This window comes from Semicossyphus pulcher, unplaced genomic scaffold, assembly GCF_022749685.1.
Source record: "Semicossyphus pulcher isolate SPU_LCO1_2020_fin unplaced genomic scaffold, fSemPul1.0.p SCAF_18, whole genome shotgun sequence".
NCBI classification, from domain to species: domain Eukaryota; kingdom Metazoa; phylum Chordata; class Actinopteri; order Labriformes; family Labridae; genus Semicossyphus; species Semicossyphus pulcher.
Genome location: NW_027211691.1, coordinates 25,790,039 through 25,807,500, shown reverse-complemented (window position 1 = coordinate 25,807,500; position 17,462 = coordinate 25,790,039). Strand labels below are relative to the sequence as shown.

General features: G+C 40.6%; 3 protein-coding genes across 3 annotated transcripts in view; 2 read left to right on the top strand and 1 right to left on the bottom strand.

Annotated features, from left to right (window-relative positions):
• Positions 1 to 3,306, bottom strand: part of cunh18orf63 (chromosome unknown C18orf63 homolog) — a 16,338-nt gene extending 13,032 nt beyond the window's left edge. The window contains exons 1-5 of the mRNA XM_069667074.1: positions 3,300 to 3,306; positions 2,791 to 2,918; positions 2,111 to 2,189; positions 918 to 974; positions 676 to 787 (exon numbers count right to left, since the gene is read on the bottom strand). Coding sequence (XP_069523175.1) covers positions 676 to 787; positions 918 to 974; positions 2,111 to 2,189; positions 2,791 to 2,918 — 376 coding nt within the window. The 5' untranslated portion in view covers positions 3,300 to 3,306. The remainder of the gene's footprint in view (positions 1 to 675; positions 788 to 917; positions 975 to 2,110; positions 2,190 to 2,790; positions 2,919 to 3,299) is intronic.
• A 1,692-nt stretch (positions 3,307 to 4,998) lies between these two features.
• Positions 4,999 to 11,046, top strand: cyb5a (cytochrome b5 type A (microsomal)). The gene is made up of 5 exons (XM_069667932.1): positions 4,999 to 5,293; positions 8,779 to 8,907; positions 9,009 to 9,038; positions 9,284 to 9,318; positions 9,933 to 11,046. Exons 1-5 carry the CDS (start codon positions 5,156 to 5,158, stop codon positions 10,015 to 10,017), a joined length of 417 nt encoding a protein of 138 aa, XP_069524033.1. The 5' UTR covers positions 4,999 to 5,155; the 3' UTR covers positions 10,018 to 11,046.
• A 2,887-nt stretch (positions 11,047 to 13,933) lies between these two features.
• On the top strand, positions 13,934 to 14,731 carry ppp1r3g (protein phosphatase 1 regulatory subunit 3G). Its single transcript, XM_069667829.1, has one exon. It carries the CDS (start codon positions 13,934 to 13,936, stop codon positions 14,729 to 14,731), a length of 798 nt encoding a protein of 265 aa, XP_069523930.1.
• Positions 14,732 to 17,462: the final 2,731 nt, after the last annotated feature.

Genomic DNA, 17,462 nt, shown 5'->3' with positions numbered 1-17,462 from the left:
TTTGTTACAGAGGAAGATGATTGTTTTAACCACACACAGACGTTACATCGCTCTCTGCACACACACCAGACTCCATTCAGAAAAACAGGGATTTAAGCTCACAGGACACAGGAGCTGCTGCTCTGCTGCTGCCTTGAGTTTTTCTGTTATTTCGTGCTGGGATAGTTTGTTTGTGTTATTTTGGGAACAAATCATAATATGTGTTACAAAATATCACAAACAAACAAACAAACATTAAAGCTCAAATGTTTTTTCTTCTACAACTCCATCCAGCACACACACACACACACACACACACACGCACACACCAGAGTCACACATTTTTATACACCCACATACACTCACTTGTCAGAGTGGGTCCAATGTGAAGGCTTGACAGAGTGTTGCAACACTAAGCTACGCACATACAGAGACTACAGCCTTTTACAACACACTGACCAGCTGTTAATATTCTACTGACAATGGCTGATTTATGGCTCCAACACGGAGCTGCAGTGCAGCTGAGCCTCTTCTCTCTGCTCTGTGCAGAACAACGGGATTGAATTTGAGTTATTTTAATGTATCATTTAAATTTAAAGACAGAAAGGTCATTGTCTTTACGCTAATTACGGGACAGAGCCAGGACAACATGAGACAACATGGCAAAAATGATATGATGAGGAGACACACACGTACCAGTGATGAGGTAGAGTCCAGCTTTGTTCCAGCTGGGAGCCAGTCTGGTGATCAGAGAGTAGGACAGGCATGCCTGGAGGACACCTGGAAACACACGCTGAGGAGAGCCCAGCTACACACACACACAAAAAACACTTTCACAAGTTAAAAGTCGACAGGAAAGTTTGAAAAATCTACAATAAAATAGATTATTAAAGGATTAACTAAATGGGACTCCATCGAGTCATTCCTCTTCTCCTCACCTGCAGACAGCGTCTTTGTCCAAACACCTGGACGATGCCCTTCTGGAAGAAAGAAATCTGCAGGAAGAGACAAAATATCAGGATTACGACAAGGATGAGGCTGTTGTCTTATAACCTCTAACTGTGAGGGGATTAAAACATTCACATTCATTCAACATCAGCTCGGATAAATAATAAAAAAGACTTCTTGAATGTAGAACAAAGGAGCAAAACATGAAAACATGTCTGTGAAATAAAATAAAAAGTCCCCTTGCAACATATTGCATTGATAAACCCCAGAAACACGATGCCCGCCATTCTGTGTTCTTATGATCAAAGAACTTGATATATGACATTACAAATTGCAAAAGAAGTCTTATTTACATTATAAATTTAACATGTCGTTTTGGAAGATGAGTGAGACATCCTGCTTCCTTCTTATCTTATATGAGAGCTGCACATGCACAGTGCAGCTCAGGGAGGTAACAGAAAAGTGACACACATGGCATGATTTCATTCAGAAGGACAGTGAATGAAAGCAGAGCGAGAAAGGGGCGTGTGTGTGTGTGTGTGTGTGTGTGTAGACAGAGACACAGGGAATGTTGGAATTCAGACCACCTAGCTCAGCAGCGTGTCTCTGCTTGGGAAGTGTCGCACGCAAACACGTCTCTGAGCCCTGCAGGGGAGGAAGTACTCATATCTCTTACTAGAGTATCATCACGGCAGTGTGTTCAACATGAGGGATGGAAACAGACCATGTGTCACTGTCATGATGAAATACTAGAGGACAAGAGTACATTAGCAGCCCTTGAAACACAAAGTACCTTCCATCCGCCACATCAAACATCAGTAGACCTTTTGAGCTGGATGTATTTCTGTAGGCAAGGTTGGCTGATTATAACCTGTACTGGTCAGTGATTTAATCCTGTACGGAGCACGTTATATATGGGTAATTTCTCAGCTCAATCCCTGTTATAATAGGAGTTTATACTTTACAGAATAAATCCACGAATAACCCAAGAGGGTAGCTCCAACAGATTTTGGACAGACGATAACGCCAGAGTAGTTTCTGGTTTCAAAAAGGCGTTAGTACTTTTCGTATAAAAAGTCCATCTCAGTAAAGATTATACTTTTGTATGTTGTATAAGTGTGTGTGTGTGTGTGTGTGTGTGTGTGTGTGTGTGTGTGTGTGTGTGTGTGTGTGTGTTTCTTACAGCCATGACCGCTGTTATCTCAGTGAAGGAGTCCAGAGCTGGAGAGGCCAGAACATCCGGGTACAGCAGCACCAGCTCTCTGTAGACAAACACAGAGTAGTCAAGGGCACATACACAGGAGTGCTGCGTTCAAGTTCACGTTACAATAAATAAAAATCAACTTTGTCCTTCACACAGAGCAGGAAAAGACAGTGACTGGTGATCTGGTGAAACATATCTTCAGCTCACCCCTTTGAAGAAACTCTTCAAACGTTTCAACATCTTCACATTTTTATCACCATAAAGAAACTTTTATCTCAATGAAGTTTTTCCTCTTTTTGAACCAGTTTGTTTACCAGTCTGTTTTTAGCTTTTGTAAGAAATTGGGTAAAATTAGTTGTAAATGTAGAGCATTTCACTGGTAAAAGGAGCCACAATTTAAAAATGATCCAGAACTGAGTGTACAAATAAAGCTTTGTGGAAATGTGAAGAACAACATTACAGAAAGGATCCCTACAGAGACAGACTTTTTTGTTAAAGAGGAAGATGATTTTTTTTAACCAGAAACAGACATTACATTGCTCTCTTCAAAGACACCAGACTCCACTGACAAAAACAGCTATTTTACTTGGCAGAACACGAGACACCCCAAAATATGTATTAACAGGGCCCAGGCCAAAGTTTCTTCCTCTGGTTGCCACCTGCAGGTTTTGATCTGTTTGCTCCTCGGCTCATCATCCTCCTCCAGCAGAGTGAGAGTGACACAGCAGAGCTTCTTCAGGTCCGGGAGGCCGAGGAAAAACAGCGACTGATGGACCTTTTCACTCATCTTGCATACACAAAGACATGGTTAATACTGACTGACGGCTAACACTGGAGGAGGATCAGAACCAGAACCAATTTAACTAATCTTATCTAAGCACTAAAACGTAACTAAGCACTAATATTAAACATTCTCAAAGTATCATAAGCTTCTTACAGGTGAGAATTAGATTCATTTGTGTCTCAGACAAATATCTTTGGGTTTAGTCAAACAAATAACAATCAATATATTTAATGATAAATATAGCCTAATCATTAGACCCAAAAACAAGCACTGACCACTTAGCTTCAACAAGCTAAAGCTACCGAGAAGCTGTTTGGAAATAGCTACGCCGAGATAATTAGCCTCGTAAATTCCGGGTTTTACACTGATATCTTGGTCACCAACCTTATATTTATGTATACGACAACCCAGGAGAGAATTTATTTCCAAACAAAATCTTGATAATCATTCCGTGAAAGAATACTTTTAAAAAATTAGCTAGCTAAAGATGGTTCAGGAGGGAATGAGAAACACGAGCTTTCACTCCGTTTGAATTTACAAAAACTAAAACACTTAAATGTCATAATCAGCTAGCTTTAGCTAACATAAATGACACAAAGGCTTTGTCTACTTTAGTTTTTTTTTGCTAGAAATTTGGATCCCTGAATTGCACTTAATTTTTCATAGCTTTGAGTTACACATACTGTATTTAAACCAGCATGTGGTGGGACTGAGGGACTAAATATCAAATCATGATATTTAAATGAAAGCGAACCGAAAAAGCACACAAATTATAGGGAATTTCACATATAAATCATTGAACTTATGACCTGTGTTTTCTAATGTAAAAGCTGCATTTAACTCCTGCTGATAGTAGAAATTGTAACCTAACAGTTGACAGTTGGTGTTCTTTTTTTCGGTGTAGAGAAAAATGTGTTAATAGACGATCTTTGCCTCGGATTCTCCCGTCAGAGAGTTTGGGAAGAAAAATTAAAACTTTTTCGACACAATGGTCCAAATGATGTCACTATATTACAAGTTTTAGAAGTTGTATGTGTGTAAAGAAGCCAGCAGGACCTCCAGCTGCCACTGACATATGCAAAGGGGCAATTACACCCTCATTGCCTGAGATACGTGACTATAACTCAGTCATTGCGTGAGAAGCGAGTTTCCTTGAAAGTTGCTGGACTGAAGTGAACCTTAGCCTCGTACTCGCCCACAACTTTCTGATGATTGACAGGCTGAGAGCCAATCAGAGAGTCCTGGTGATAAGTAAGGAAAATAATGACCAATAGTAGCGCTAGAAGGATGATGGGGCGGTCTCAGTCGTTTTATAAGGAAGTTTAAGGCTCCGTAAAATAGAAAGAAATACAGGCAATCTGCCAGGAAATAGCTCTTTCAAAATAAAACCAGAGTTTGTCCAATGTGATAAAAACTAGCGTTTGAAGAATAGAATCAAAATATGTATGCCATACCAAAAAAACGCAAGAATAGTGGCACCTACATATCAATTATCCTACAAAATTAGAATGGTCAAACGTGTTTTTGTAAGTTTCCTTGCCTTGATATAAATTAGCTTTGTTCTTAATGTTTTTTTCTTAAAGTTTAAATGTTGGTTTTAAGATATAACACGAAAATAATGTAATAGAAAATATGAGAATAGAAAAACAGCAAAATAACTGCTTTTGTTTCTCTTATCACACTGCACATCCCAATTGTCCCTCAAAATATTTTGGAAAATAGATACATTTAAGGAAAAGGCAATATTTAAATAAGTTGTCACATGTTTAAACCCTTTCCATGGCAAGTAGTGACACGCCTGCTAGTATACAGTGATCATGGTGATCATTTTCTTATACCTAATTTACTATTTTATTGTTTTGCCCTGTTCCATTTTTTTCTATTTGTGTTACTTGGAGGGGGCTACAACTGTATTTAAGTGTGCAATCCTGATTTTTATTATGCAAATAAAGCTAAAACTTTACCTGTTACAGCGCATGAATCATAAATACTCTTAATTTCTTAAGTAGAAGCCGGAAGTCTTGTATTGTTTTGTTGTGCACTTCATAGAATTGATGCACCGCTGAAACTTGGGACTCTCCTGTTGATAAAAACTGGGTTAAATGTCGGTGTGTTTGTGCGGAGTCACGGTCCTGACGGGTTCGGCCGGATTATATAACCACACACAGGTCGTTTAGCTGCTTCTGTCGGCTTCCAGCGGCTCTTTGCATTCAAACTATCGCAGTTTTCAGGGACGGAAAATGGGGGAAAAGGAGGAAAAGAGCCCCGTTGGAGTCGAATATTTCACACTGTCAGAGATCGAGGAGAAGAACACCTTCAAGTCAACGTGGATCATCATCAATAACAAAGTCTACGATGTCACCAAGTTTCTGGAGGAGGTATGAAACTCAGTTCACTTTGAGGACGTTTTATGTCGGCAGAAGTTTATTGAAACCGGCATGTGGAAATCCTTCACTACAGGAAGCAAGCCACAGATCAGGCTGTCAGACTTCATTCTCCGTAATATCCAACCAAACTGCTATCGTCTTAAGAAGAAAATAATTTTAAATTGATGCATTGATAGATCAAAATGTCTGTTGTAAAATGTGGCATTATTTGGCTGAGGTTTGGTGGTAAAGTCACTGTTTTAATTCTGTTGAATAGCATGGATACTTGTTCCTGCTGTGGCCCCAGAAAGGCTCCTTGGGGAACCTCTTCAAAAATAAAACATGAGATATGAAAGCTCATCCAGTATGTCACAATAATGAGTTAGTATTTCAAACAAATGACCTAGTACTTTATCTGTTAATAATGAGATACCAATAATCAGATTTTGTGGGGATACTGAGTCCTTAAACATGTAGACAGATAAGATAATATAAATTGTATATATTGGCCCAAGTTTAAAATATAAGATATTGCTCATCAGAATTTTGTTTTGAGCACTGAAAACCAGAGATTAAACACTTTGTTCCTTATATTTTACGCAATATTATGTAGTGAGATTAAAGCTTGTCTTTTTCTTAAATCACAAAATCCATTTTAATTATCGGATCTTATTATTTATAGTGTTTTCACCTCGTTGTGGAATAATTGAGTCTCAGTTTTTTTTTATGATGAAGAGTAAACAGACCGTTAACAATAATTAATGACGTGCTTTTCCTGTCTGACGACTTTGGGGAGCAACAAACCCAAGGTTGATGACATTCAGCTGCAGCTTCTTTATAAATTAAATATTTTTTCCATTGATAATAAATAATTTAGCCTTTAAAACTAACTGTTCGAAATGATCAGCACAATTTCCTGAAACCTGAGAGAACGTGAAACTTGGATTGACAGTGAGAAATTGTATTTAAAATGAAAACTATAAAAGCAAGAGACCTCATTCTTTCTGCAGCTAAAGGCTAGAAGACATCTTCTGCTTCATCTCTTTGTTTGTTGATGTAATTCATGTTACTTTACATGCAGTTTAAAACGTGGTAATTCTGTTTAATTGATTTCAAAAAAAAAGAAAAAAAGAGAGAGCACACTTACATAACTAACATAACATTTAGATTCTGCAGATTTTACAGGTTTGAAGCATCTAAAGACACCCCAAGAAATGACATCACAACGAGAAAAGATAAGAACGTAGATGCAGTATTTCTACTGCAGATGAAACGACAGAAAGCCCGTCACACTGCTCATTTTTCATGGCTTTAACTGGAGCAAAGAAAGCTCCATTGAAATCCAGGTTGATGTGTTTTTGTCCCTCATTTTTTATTAGAAATGTTATCTCTAGTATTTGTAACAATAATGTGGAAATTACAGACAGTAATAATAAAACTTTACCTAATTACTCTGGCTAACTGTTCGGACCTTTGACCTCGAAAGCGTCCGGGCCGTCAGAATGACTCGTGGTTTTCTTACCACAGCTTTTTTTCTGTCCATGGGTCAGGGTGTGGACGAAATGTCCTACAGTGAACCCAGTTCGAACTCACTCTTTCTACAGCTCAGTTTACTCCGGCAGCTTGTTGTTGTGTTGACGACACAAAACAGCCAAACGTCGGAGAGTGTAGAAAGACTTTCAGTGAACAAATATCCTGTTTTTTGGAGCGTTTTCCTTCAGTTGGGAATGTTTGAATCTAATGGAAGCAATAGTTTTATGGCAGCAGAACAGAGTTCATGGATCAGTCGAGGACACGCTGCAGAGCTGGACTTGTATTGTGGTCTGTGGTTAATCATTACATGTGCACTTTGTAGTTTAATCAGGGAGAGGGGATATTTAAGTGTATAACTGGATAAATAAAATGCTGCTCTCCACAGTTTATTACTCTGTGGGAGTTAAAACCTGACTTCAGGGACAGGAAATGACAAAATAATCTCAGTGAAAGTCATGAGAGTGTCACAGATTTTAGCATTGGATAAATAATCAACTTCCAAGATTGATCATTTGGTATCAAAACGCTAAATGACTTAACTTATAGTTATATAACGACCAGTAGCGTCTTCCTTTGTGACAAAGATGGCCGGACATCACCAGACCATTTCACTAATATGAGTTAGTCTGGAACGTCTCAGGACACTGGACGCCACAACAAATCACAGCAATGAAATGTGTGCTGTAGAGGTAGAGTGCTAGGCTAGGTAGCTAGTTCCAACATCCAATCAGTATGCCTTCTCAAGTTTGCAGCATTCAACCTCAAGCAAACCTCTTGCTGCTATAAAGTTTGTGGCAATTTAAAGCAGCAACGCGACTCATTTATTCAGCAACGCAGCGGGACGAGTGGGAGAGGAGTGTGGGAGCCAGAATACACATGGTAAAAAGCAGCTAACATTAGCATCAAATAAAATTGTCAATTAATAATGGTTAAAATAAACAAACAGATTTTATTTTAAAGCTATAACAACAGGCCTTATTAGCAGATTCAGAGCTTTCCTCTGGCAGCCATCTTGGTTGTTTACAAAAGTGCCTCAGTGGTGCTTAAAGCCAGCTCATATTAGATAAAAAGTTGTGTTTGGATCGACCTGAATTAGGCCGGCTGAGACAGGAGGGAGACAAGGTCCATCTACGAGAGACAATAAAGCATGAGCTCACAGATTCCTCCGGTTAGCGGCTAACACAGAGCCTCAGTAATGAGCGTTAATGAGCCGCACTGTTGCACTGAGTGACATGTTCCTTCATTAACATGAACACACACACACATACACACACTGAAGTTTATTTTCACTCCCCCACGCACCGCCCTGCTGCCCCAAATACTCACTAGAGCACAACATGTGGATTCATCCACTGCTGAAAATAGTCCCCAACAAGTGCACTATTTCCTCCTGTTTGTTTTTAAAAGTGAAACAGGCTGTAATGGCTGCAACATAATCCATGATGGGTCAAAGGTCGTCCAGTAAAAGTTCTTGTTGTTTCCACTGACAGGCTCAGACCACAAACAGACGTTACATCGCTCTCTGCAAACACATCAGACTCCATTGATAAAAACAACAATTTTACATCACAGGAGCAGGTGTGTCGGTAGACTGCTACCTGGATCATAAGATAATCCTGAAATAAATCCTTCATGTAGTTTTTTGTGTCATTGTGCAAATTTGGAGTTTTAAGTAATATGCTTTGATTCAACACAATGTTTGTCCAACACACATTAACACAAAGCTTATAGAGGCAGCGGTAGACCAGGCACTCCTGTGTATTATGAGGTATAATTACTGTTTTTGTCAATGGAGTCTGGTGTACAAGAAAGCGATGTATCGGCTGTTGCTTTCATGTGTGTCACAAATATTTTATTGGACCATTTAAACACCAAAATCACACAACAACAACAATGAAATAGAAAGTGAGATCTTGGAGACTACAACATCTTATCTCAGAGTGTGTGTTTGTTTTTCATCTCAGCACCCCGGAGGAGAGGAGGTGCTGAGGGAGCAGGCGGGAGGAGATGCCACTGAGAGCTTCGAGGACGTCGGACACTCCACTGATGCCAGGGAGATGGCCCAAGACATGATAATAGGAGAGCTGCACCCGGTCAGTAGATGCTAAATGTAGCAACACTGGGTTAATGCAGCACAAGACATCATATAACATAACTTACCTGTCTGTCTGTCTTTCTGTCTGTCTTTCTGCAGGACGACAGACACAAGATCGCCAAACCTGTGGTAAGTGAAAAAATACCCCTCCTGATGATGTCACAGTGATGTCATCGGGGTTGTCTCAGTTTGGGCTTGGAGACTGTATAACAGCTTGTGTTACAAACTGGGAGGGTGGAGTTTGAAAGACTTCTGTGTCTACCAGGAAGGGAGCGGCTCGAGGCATTATGGGAAATGTAGTATCCTGACAGCTCAGGATGATTCATCCTTTTGAATCATCAAGAGTGATGATGTGTTTTATTTGTGTTTGACAGGAAACTATGGTTACCACTCTGAATGACGAGCCCAGGTAAACACACACACACACACACACACACACACACACACACACACACACACACACACACACACACACACACACACACACACACACACACTCTGCAGCCATTCTGCTCCTGTACCCAACAGAGCAGTCCCAACAGTTATTTAGTTAGTTGGTTAGTTAGTTAGTTGGTAAGCTATTTACGTGGTTGGTTTGTTACTAAATGTATTATTTTTCATTTAAAAAGTTCAGTTGATGGACTAACTAGTTGGTTAGTTACAGTTGCATTTAACTAGCTGTGATTCTGTGGTCAAGCTGGGGTCTAACTGACTTTGTTTTTTTTTACCAGCAGTCTTTATCTTGTAGTTTGTGGTTTAAGTGGTTTGTTGGTTTGTTGGTTAGTAATCCGGTGATTTATTATTACTAGCCTCTGTCTTAGAGTTGATGGCCTCACTGGTTTGTTAGTGAGCTAGCAAATTTAACTAGCTGTCCTTCTCTTGCTGTTTCTTGTTTGTTGGTTTGTTGTCGGTTAGTTACATATTAAACCAGCTGTCTCTCTCTCTTGTAGCTGGTGGTCTAACTGGTTGGTTGGTTAGTAACTTAGTTATATATTTAACTAGCTGTCTCTCTCTCTCTTGCAGCTGGTGGACTAACTGGGTGATTCCCGCTCTGGCTGCAGCCATCGTCACGCTGTTGTACCGCATCTACACCCAAGAGAGCGAGTGACATCATCAGACACACAGCTGTAATTTCATCAACAGGCAACAGCCAGACCTTCTTTTGATTGACAGCTGCAACAGCCAATGGCAGCGTAGAGTGGCAGTGGAACAGACGACTGGCTGCAGCAGGCAGAGGATTAAAACCATCTGATCACTTACTCTACGCTGCCGCTCTCCTGTCACAGCACTACAATACCCAAGATGCATTTCATGCTGTTGAACCAACCAATCACATGGCATTATATTAATGAAGTCATATGTTGTTGAATATGGATGTTTTATAAAATCTATGACATATAATGTTGTAGATATGCAGTGGATGTATAATTTTTTTATATCTTTGTGCCTGAATGTCAATTTATGAAATATGCAATCAGCAGCTAACAGAGCGTCAAGGTGTCATCACACGTGTGACTGATCACAACTCTGATTTTGTCCTGAAGAAAACGTGAAGTTTTTAATAACCTGTGTCGTGTTTTGAACCTACTGATGCTTTTATTTTGAAAGAATTTTAAACGTTCACTTTGTTTTTGATTTTAAAATTACTGCTTTTGTTTTTGTTTAAAGTTGTGATTTGATCATTTTGACTGAGGCTCCGTTTTTTTCTATCAGAGGAAACTGAGACGATCAAAGATCTCTGATTGTCAGATTTTACTTTCTGCACCAAGGAAAACGAGTAGAAACTGATCAGCTGATCTCTCTGCAGCAACACATGCATGGTGCGAGAGAACAGGTGCTAAATACACCTATACTGGGTCTAAGGAGTGCGGTAGCTAGCGGTAGCTGGCAGCCTACGGTAACGTTGAATGTTGTGAAGGTGGTGGCTGCAATGACGATCATGACGGTGCATGTCTGTCGAAGAAAACATAAAATTATACATAAAAATATAAATATAAAATATTTGCAGCAACTAAATCCAATGTAATGAGGTGTGTCTTATTTGTCAAAGACACCTGACACTGATCTGAGGACACTGGGTCACATGACATGGAAGCTACTGAAAAAAAAACTATAAATGTTTCTATAAAAAGATGAAAAAAACGTATTAAAAGTGTGTCTTATACACCGAATGTTACCGTATGTGTTTTGTGTTGATAAAAGGTTAAAGGTCGTCGTTTCCTCAGTTGAAATGAGTCGACACAGCAGAGTTTGAAGTTGAGATAAACTACTGAACTAAGTTCATCTTAGTCGATAAGTTCAGAATACTCATTTTAAGTTCAACACACTGAGTGGAATGTGTCCTGTTTACTTCATTTAGTTAAGTGACCTCAACAATAAATAAAGAGTTGGTGTCCTCAGATGGTTTGAGGTGAACTAACTGATCAGGTTTTACAGTGTACTTGGACACATTAAGGTCTCACATCTTTAAAAAGTGCAGCTTATGTTACACATGTTCATTCTAAACACATCATCGTGTCACATGACTCGACACAGTTCAGTTCTTTTACTTACTCTTCCCGAGGTCATCGGTTTGGGAAAAGTAAACTTGGACAGGATGTATATCTGATTATTTGGGCTCTGCAGAATTTCTGACTGATGGTTGATACACTTCAGCAGGAAAATAAGTGCTTTACAATAAATACACCTGAAACCAGACAGGAAAAGGAAGGAGGCAATAATATCTGGAATGAAAGACGCCGCTGGGAGCAGCTGAATTTAACAGATTAACTCCTAGAGTCAGAAATATAGAATTTAAAGTCAAATTTAAAAATGAATTCACCCTGAAAAACTCCTCTAACTGAGCGGCTCACAAAAAAAGCATGCACACATTTCTCTTGACTTTTATTTTGAAATCTCTTTGGGTGATAGAAGTGGTTTACTAGCTGTGGCGCTCCAAACTGTGTCGGCGGCCGCAGAGGAACCTTTATCAGATTCATGCATTAAACTGCAGTCTGACCCACAGTGGGTAAAGTGACAGTCCTGCAGCGCCACCTTGTGGATTCTCAACACGACAACGTTTACTCTGAACAGATGGATAAATCCAGAGGAGGTTTAACCAACTTCACACCGACTGACTGTCAAAGAAATGTTAGTATATTCATTTTTCATTTTTACACTAAACATTTGGTTTCATTTGAAACAAACCGATAAAGAAGAATTGAGCAGCGGGAGGCCGGGACACAGAAGATGCTGCCACCTAGTGGTAAAAACATTTCAACACCAATTAAAAAATAAAACGCAAAGAAATCTTCTAAATCTGAACCCATTATTTAACCGAGCAGGTGATTTCTATCATCAATACGAGCGGTCACAGTCACGTGATTGTTCTCAGCTATAAAAACAATCACTAACTATTTTCATTGATCGATTACTAGTTCTTTTTCAGGTTTCAGCTTCTAAAAAGGGATCTTTTTCTGGTTTCTTTCCTCTGTGGCAGTAAACTACAATCTTTTGGTTTTGGACAAAACAACATCAGCCGGAGCTTCAGGAAACACTGATCCACCGATTCCACCATTTCGACTTTGTTTCAGCGGACGACTCATCGATTAATCCAGAATGTAATCAACTGTAAATCAATCTTCAAATGTTCAAATGTTCAAAGCTTCTTAACAATCAAACAATAAGTTCTTCTGGCCAACGCTTTCCTCCAAAACTGACCCACACTGACAGAAATGTGCCTGTAACACTTCGCTCAGGAGCAGAGGGCTCGAGCTACAGTCCTCACATCTGCAGGTGACTTGTGTTCAGCCTGAGGGAACTCTGTGGGAATCGAACCCCCAACCCTGTTTGTGTCTTCCTGCTCTGCTCAATTCACTTGAACAGAACTTCTGTTGACGCCTTCTCAGCTGGTTGCTGTCTCAGTGTTGTTGTTTAGCTGCGTTCATGATGGAACGTTTCCAACAGGGTAAAGAAGTGTTTAAACCCAGCGCCGAAGTAAAAGTACGAACACACTGACTCCCGCACGTACACGCTGCTGATGACGACACGTGTTTGTTTACTATCCTCTGTATGACGCACGGAGCTCAACCGCTACGTTACGTAACCACACGTCAGTTTTGTTTCTCAGCAACGTGTTTGCTGCTGGTTTTGATTATTGAAATACAATGATGTAATGTGTCTTTATTTACAGTAACAAAACTTTATTCATAAACACTTAAAGAACAGTTTAACATTTCACTGTAAATGAGAAATATTTTCTGTATCTACACTCTTAGAAATCAGATTAAACTCAAGGAATTCTGGGATATTTATGTTGAATGATTCCTGCAGGAAACTTTTAATAACTGAGGCTACAGAAAAAAAACGTGTGATCCGGAAGAAGTCCTACTTATAAAGTTCATGAAAGGTTTATTTCGCCTGTTAGCTCCGAATCTTTTCCATAAAATATTAAATTAATATAAAATTTAAATCACTAAAAGGACTCCTTTTATTTACTGTGTTTGTGTGTGTATAAATTGTGAAACTAAATTATAATATTCTGAGGGACTTTGACTAAAGATGCATACAGATTATTTTACGCTGCTGGCAGCTTTTGGTTTAGTTAAACTGACAGAATAAGAGAAGACAGACTTTTGTTCAGAGGAAAAGGAACATGATGTAAAAGACTGCAAAGCTGAGAAAGCTGCTGTGATTTTACCGAGAGCGTTTATATTCACTGATAATAATAAACTGAGGAATGCGGAACTTTAAAGGAGGATTTTATGTCATATTTTCTTGCCACTGAATGTTGTCCTCTTTGTTTGTTGAACTGTTGTGAATCATTTTAGTGTTAAAGTTTCCGCTGAACGCAAACAGGTGAAAGTTGATGTTTCTGACGCGACGGCGCGCGCGCTTCTGTGACAGCAGTTGCAGACTTGGAACACTGCACGCGCTCTGTTGTCACCATGTTGTCCTCCGAGGGGGTGGGGGGGCGGGAGTCTACTCTATACAAGCTGCCCCGCCACGGGACCCCCGCGGCCACAGCACACAGGCCGCCGGGCACGATGTCCCGGTCATCTCTGCAGAGCGTGGAGAACGGCCTGGAGGAAGAGGAAGGAGACGAGGAGGAGGAAGAAGAAGAAGATCTGGACGACGAGGTGGACGTTTCTCAGCTGGAGAGGTTTATGAGAGACAGGAGGAGAGCCCAGTCCCTGCCGGCCTACCCCGCGGAGCTCTTGGACGGGGTCTCCGGGAGTGAAGGGCGGAAGCGAGTCAAGTTCGCCGACTCCATGGGGCTGAACCTGGCCAGTGTCAAGCACTTCAGCTCGCTGGAGGAGCCGCAGATCCCGAGCAAAGTTCTGTCCAGGCACAAGAGCTTCCCGCCGCAGCAGGACCTCCTGACCGAACTGTGCCAGAGCTTCAAGACCAGCCTGGACACGGACCGGCTGGTGTCCTGCTTCCCGGAGCCGGGAGACCCAGGGCGGAGAGTCAGGCAGCTCCGCGTGTGCCTGGAGAGGGTCACCATCACGCAGTTTGACGTGCGGGGGCAGATCCGGGTCTTCACCGGCTGTACCGACAAAGAGGTGGGAGTGAGGTACACCTTCAACGACTGGCTGTCCCACGTGGACGCGCAGGCTCTGCCTATGGCCACGGATCAGCCGGGCTTTGTGGGGGAGCGCTTCGGCTTCACGGTGTACACGCCGCCCTTCATGGATCCCAGCTCGGCCGTGCACTTCGCCGTATATCTGAGGAGCGAGGAGGGGGAGTTCTGGGACAACAACGAGGGGCAGAACTACACCCTCAGGTACCACTGCATGCCCGGCACCGCGCCCTTTGTCAGCGCCGCTTTCAACGCCATCTGACCGGTGCGTAAAACCTGTAAATCTGTGCGTAAAACCTCTCCATCCGTCCCATCTGCTGAATAAAAATCACCATCTGTATTTTTATTTGTCTTTTTCACTTGAAGATCCAGTTTCCATCTGAACAGATCCAACAACACAGATCCAATCGCTGTCGTTGAGGCACGTAACACTCTGCCTCCGAATGATCCTGCTGTGCCTTTTCTAAACTTTAAATGTCTCAGCCTCATCAACACCTGTTTGACCGAAGCTCTTCAATGTGTTTCTGAGGGACAGCACAGTTTGAGTTCTCTAAAGGAAACAGAGCTGACATTTATGGATATCTTTCTGAACTTCTACTTGGATCTTCGGACTTTGCTTCTCCCTGAGGACTCAGGAACAACTGATGATAATGTGAATGTGAGAGTTTCCTGAGCTGTGTGATCACAGCTAACATCAGGGCTGCACACATGCTTTGTCAAACACAAACTGTTCTGAGGTGTAAACAACAATCACACAACAATAATGTAACAATGATTAGAATAAATTCAGACTTGAAGAGATAAACAACTTAAATAAGTGTCAAAAGTCTTCAAGCAGAAGTTCATATAAAGTTAATAGTTCAATAAAGGAATAAACAGAACCACTTTCAGCCTGAAGTCTCATGATGCTGACACTTCAACAGAAAGTGTTGAGAGTTTGTTGAAGACCGTAAGAAGATAAAAGAGATGATTAAAGAGTTAGTTTGAAAAAGGAGTTTTAGGAAAGTATCGTGTCCAGGGTGACACTTTTTGTCAAATTGATGTCAATGAATAAATTCTGCTTTCAAACCAAAAGTTAAACGAGCGGTCGTCTTGCATTTACACAAACAGGCCTGCGTGTGCTGTTTTACTCTGTAGCTCTGCTTTGAGTACCTTTTATAGCATATCAGTGTTTGAATTATTGATGTACACTTATTACATAATCTATGCTATTATTAGCATCTTGGTATTAAGAGCTAGCAAGCTAATGTTGGCATTAAGACTTTAACACCAGTCAACAGAAAGCTGTACTTAACTATCATGCTATGTTAGCCAAAAGTCAAACACATCAACATCTTAACACTACAATGACCATGTGACTATGATAATGAAAGTATTGCATAGATTAGCATGTAGTTGATATGCTACCCTAATGAGTTGCTAGCCATTATCCATGCTATAGCCAGCATGTTGCCAATTTCAACCCTACAACAACATGTTGATATGCTAATGCTAATGAGTCAACAGAAACCTCACGTGCCATGTTAGCAATGCCTCGTGTCATTGTAACCCAAAAAAGGAAAATTACCAAATTAAGATGCAAATACTAATATTAGCATAGCATGCTAAAAATAATGATATCACCAAAGTTGTGCTTAATGCTAACATACCACATTAGCCTAAGTCATGCCTAACATTTAAACAGAAGAAAACTTTAACATTATAACACACATATTAGCATAACAAGCTATTGATAATGATATCAATCACCAAAAGGTGTGCTAAATGCTTATGCTAGACGTGATCCATGTTGCTAATGTAAGTTTTATGGTTTCAACACCTAAAAAAACATCACGTCAACATGACAATGCAAAAGTTCACACAACATGCTAATGAATCACCAGAAAGCTGTACTTAATGCTAACATGCTGCGTTAGCCGTGGTGCATGCTAGATTTTGCTGCCAGTTAACATTTCGACACCAGACCGAACACTATTGTGTCAGCTAATGACAAAGTGAGTGAAACCAGCGGATGATGAAATAATAATGTATTAGATTTGTTAGTGTGAGTTTAGATGTTTCTGTTGATCCAAAGTCACGTTAAAAACTACATTTTCATTAGTTTCTATTAAAACGTTAGTTGTGTGCAGCTCTGCTGAAGGGCTGTGCTCTCCTCTGCTTTGACTTAAAGCAGCTTCTCGAGCAGTGAGTTTGCACACTGTGATTATAGTAACTGTTTTACAGTTGACCAGGATACAAGCAGACATTTCCTCTGTACGTGAGATCAGTCAGGTCCTCGTCCCCACAGCAGTCGGCCCCCCGTCTGTCTGAAACCATCTTTACTTGAGGGTCAAAGTTCAGAAGTTCGACGCCTCTGAAAATAGTCCTGTTGACATACCTGACGACATGTGTTTGATCAGTCAACACGGACGAGAGGAACAAAGTGAGATGGCAGGTAAACCTCAAATTTCACTTTGTGTACTGAAGAGCATTAATGACCCGGCTAACGGCCAACTTCTGTCCTGAGGATTCAACCAGGAGACTTTCACGTGTATCCAGGAGCTGAGGAGAATCACAACAGCTTTCTGGAAATGGTTCAATTTATTAAAATGTCCCTCCAATCCAGAAGGTGGCAGTAACGCACTGAGGCGCGCACACACTTAACTAGATACACAGTGGGCTAATAGAGAGACAAGAAGATTAAAAATCCCCCAATACAAACAAACTCCGGAGGACTAAACTCCTAGCTAACAGCTCCTAGCTAACTTTAGTCTAGTCTAGCTAGTTTAGTCCATCTAATAAGCAGCGAGTACGTAGGCTAGTCTTACTTCTAGCTAACAATCACACAGTATTGTTAGCCAGGAAGTGGCTAAATGCTAACGTTAGCTGCATGATTTTCACTATCCTGTCCTTTTAGGTGCTGCTCAATCTGTAAGCAGTGAGATTATAGCGATTTGTTATATTGCCTACAATTTGCACTTTGAACACACTTATGATGGATGATGAATATGACA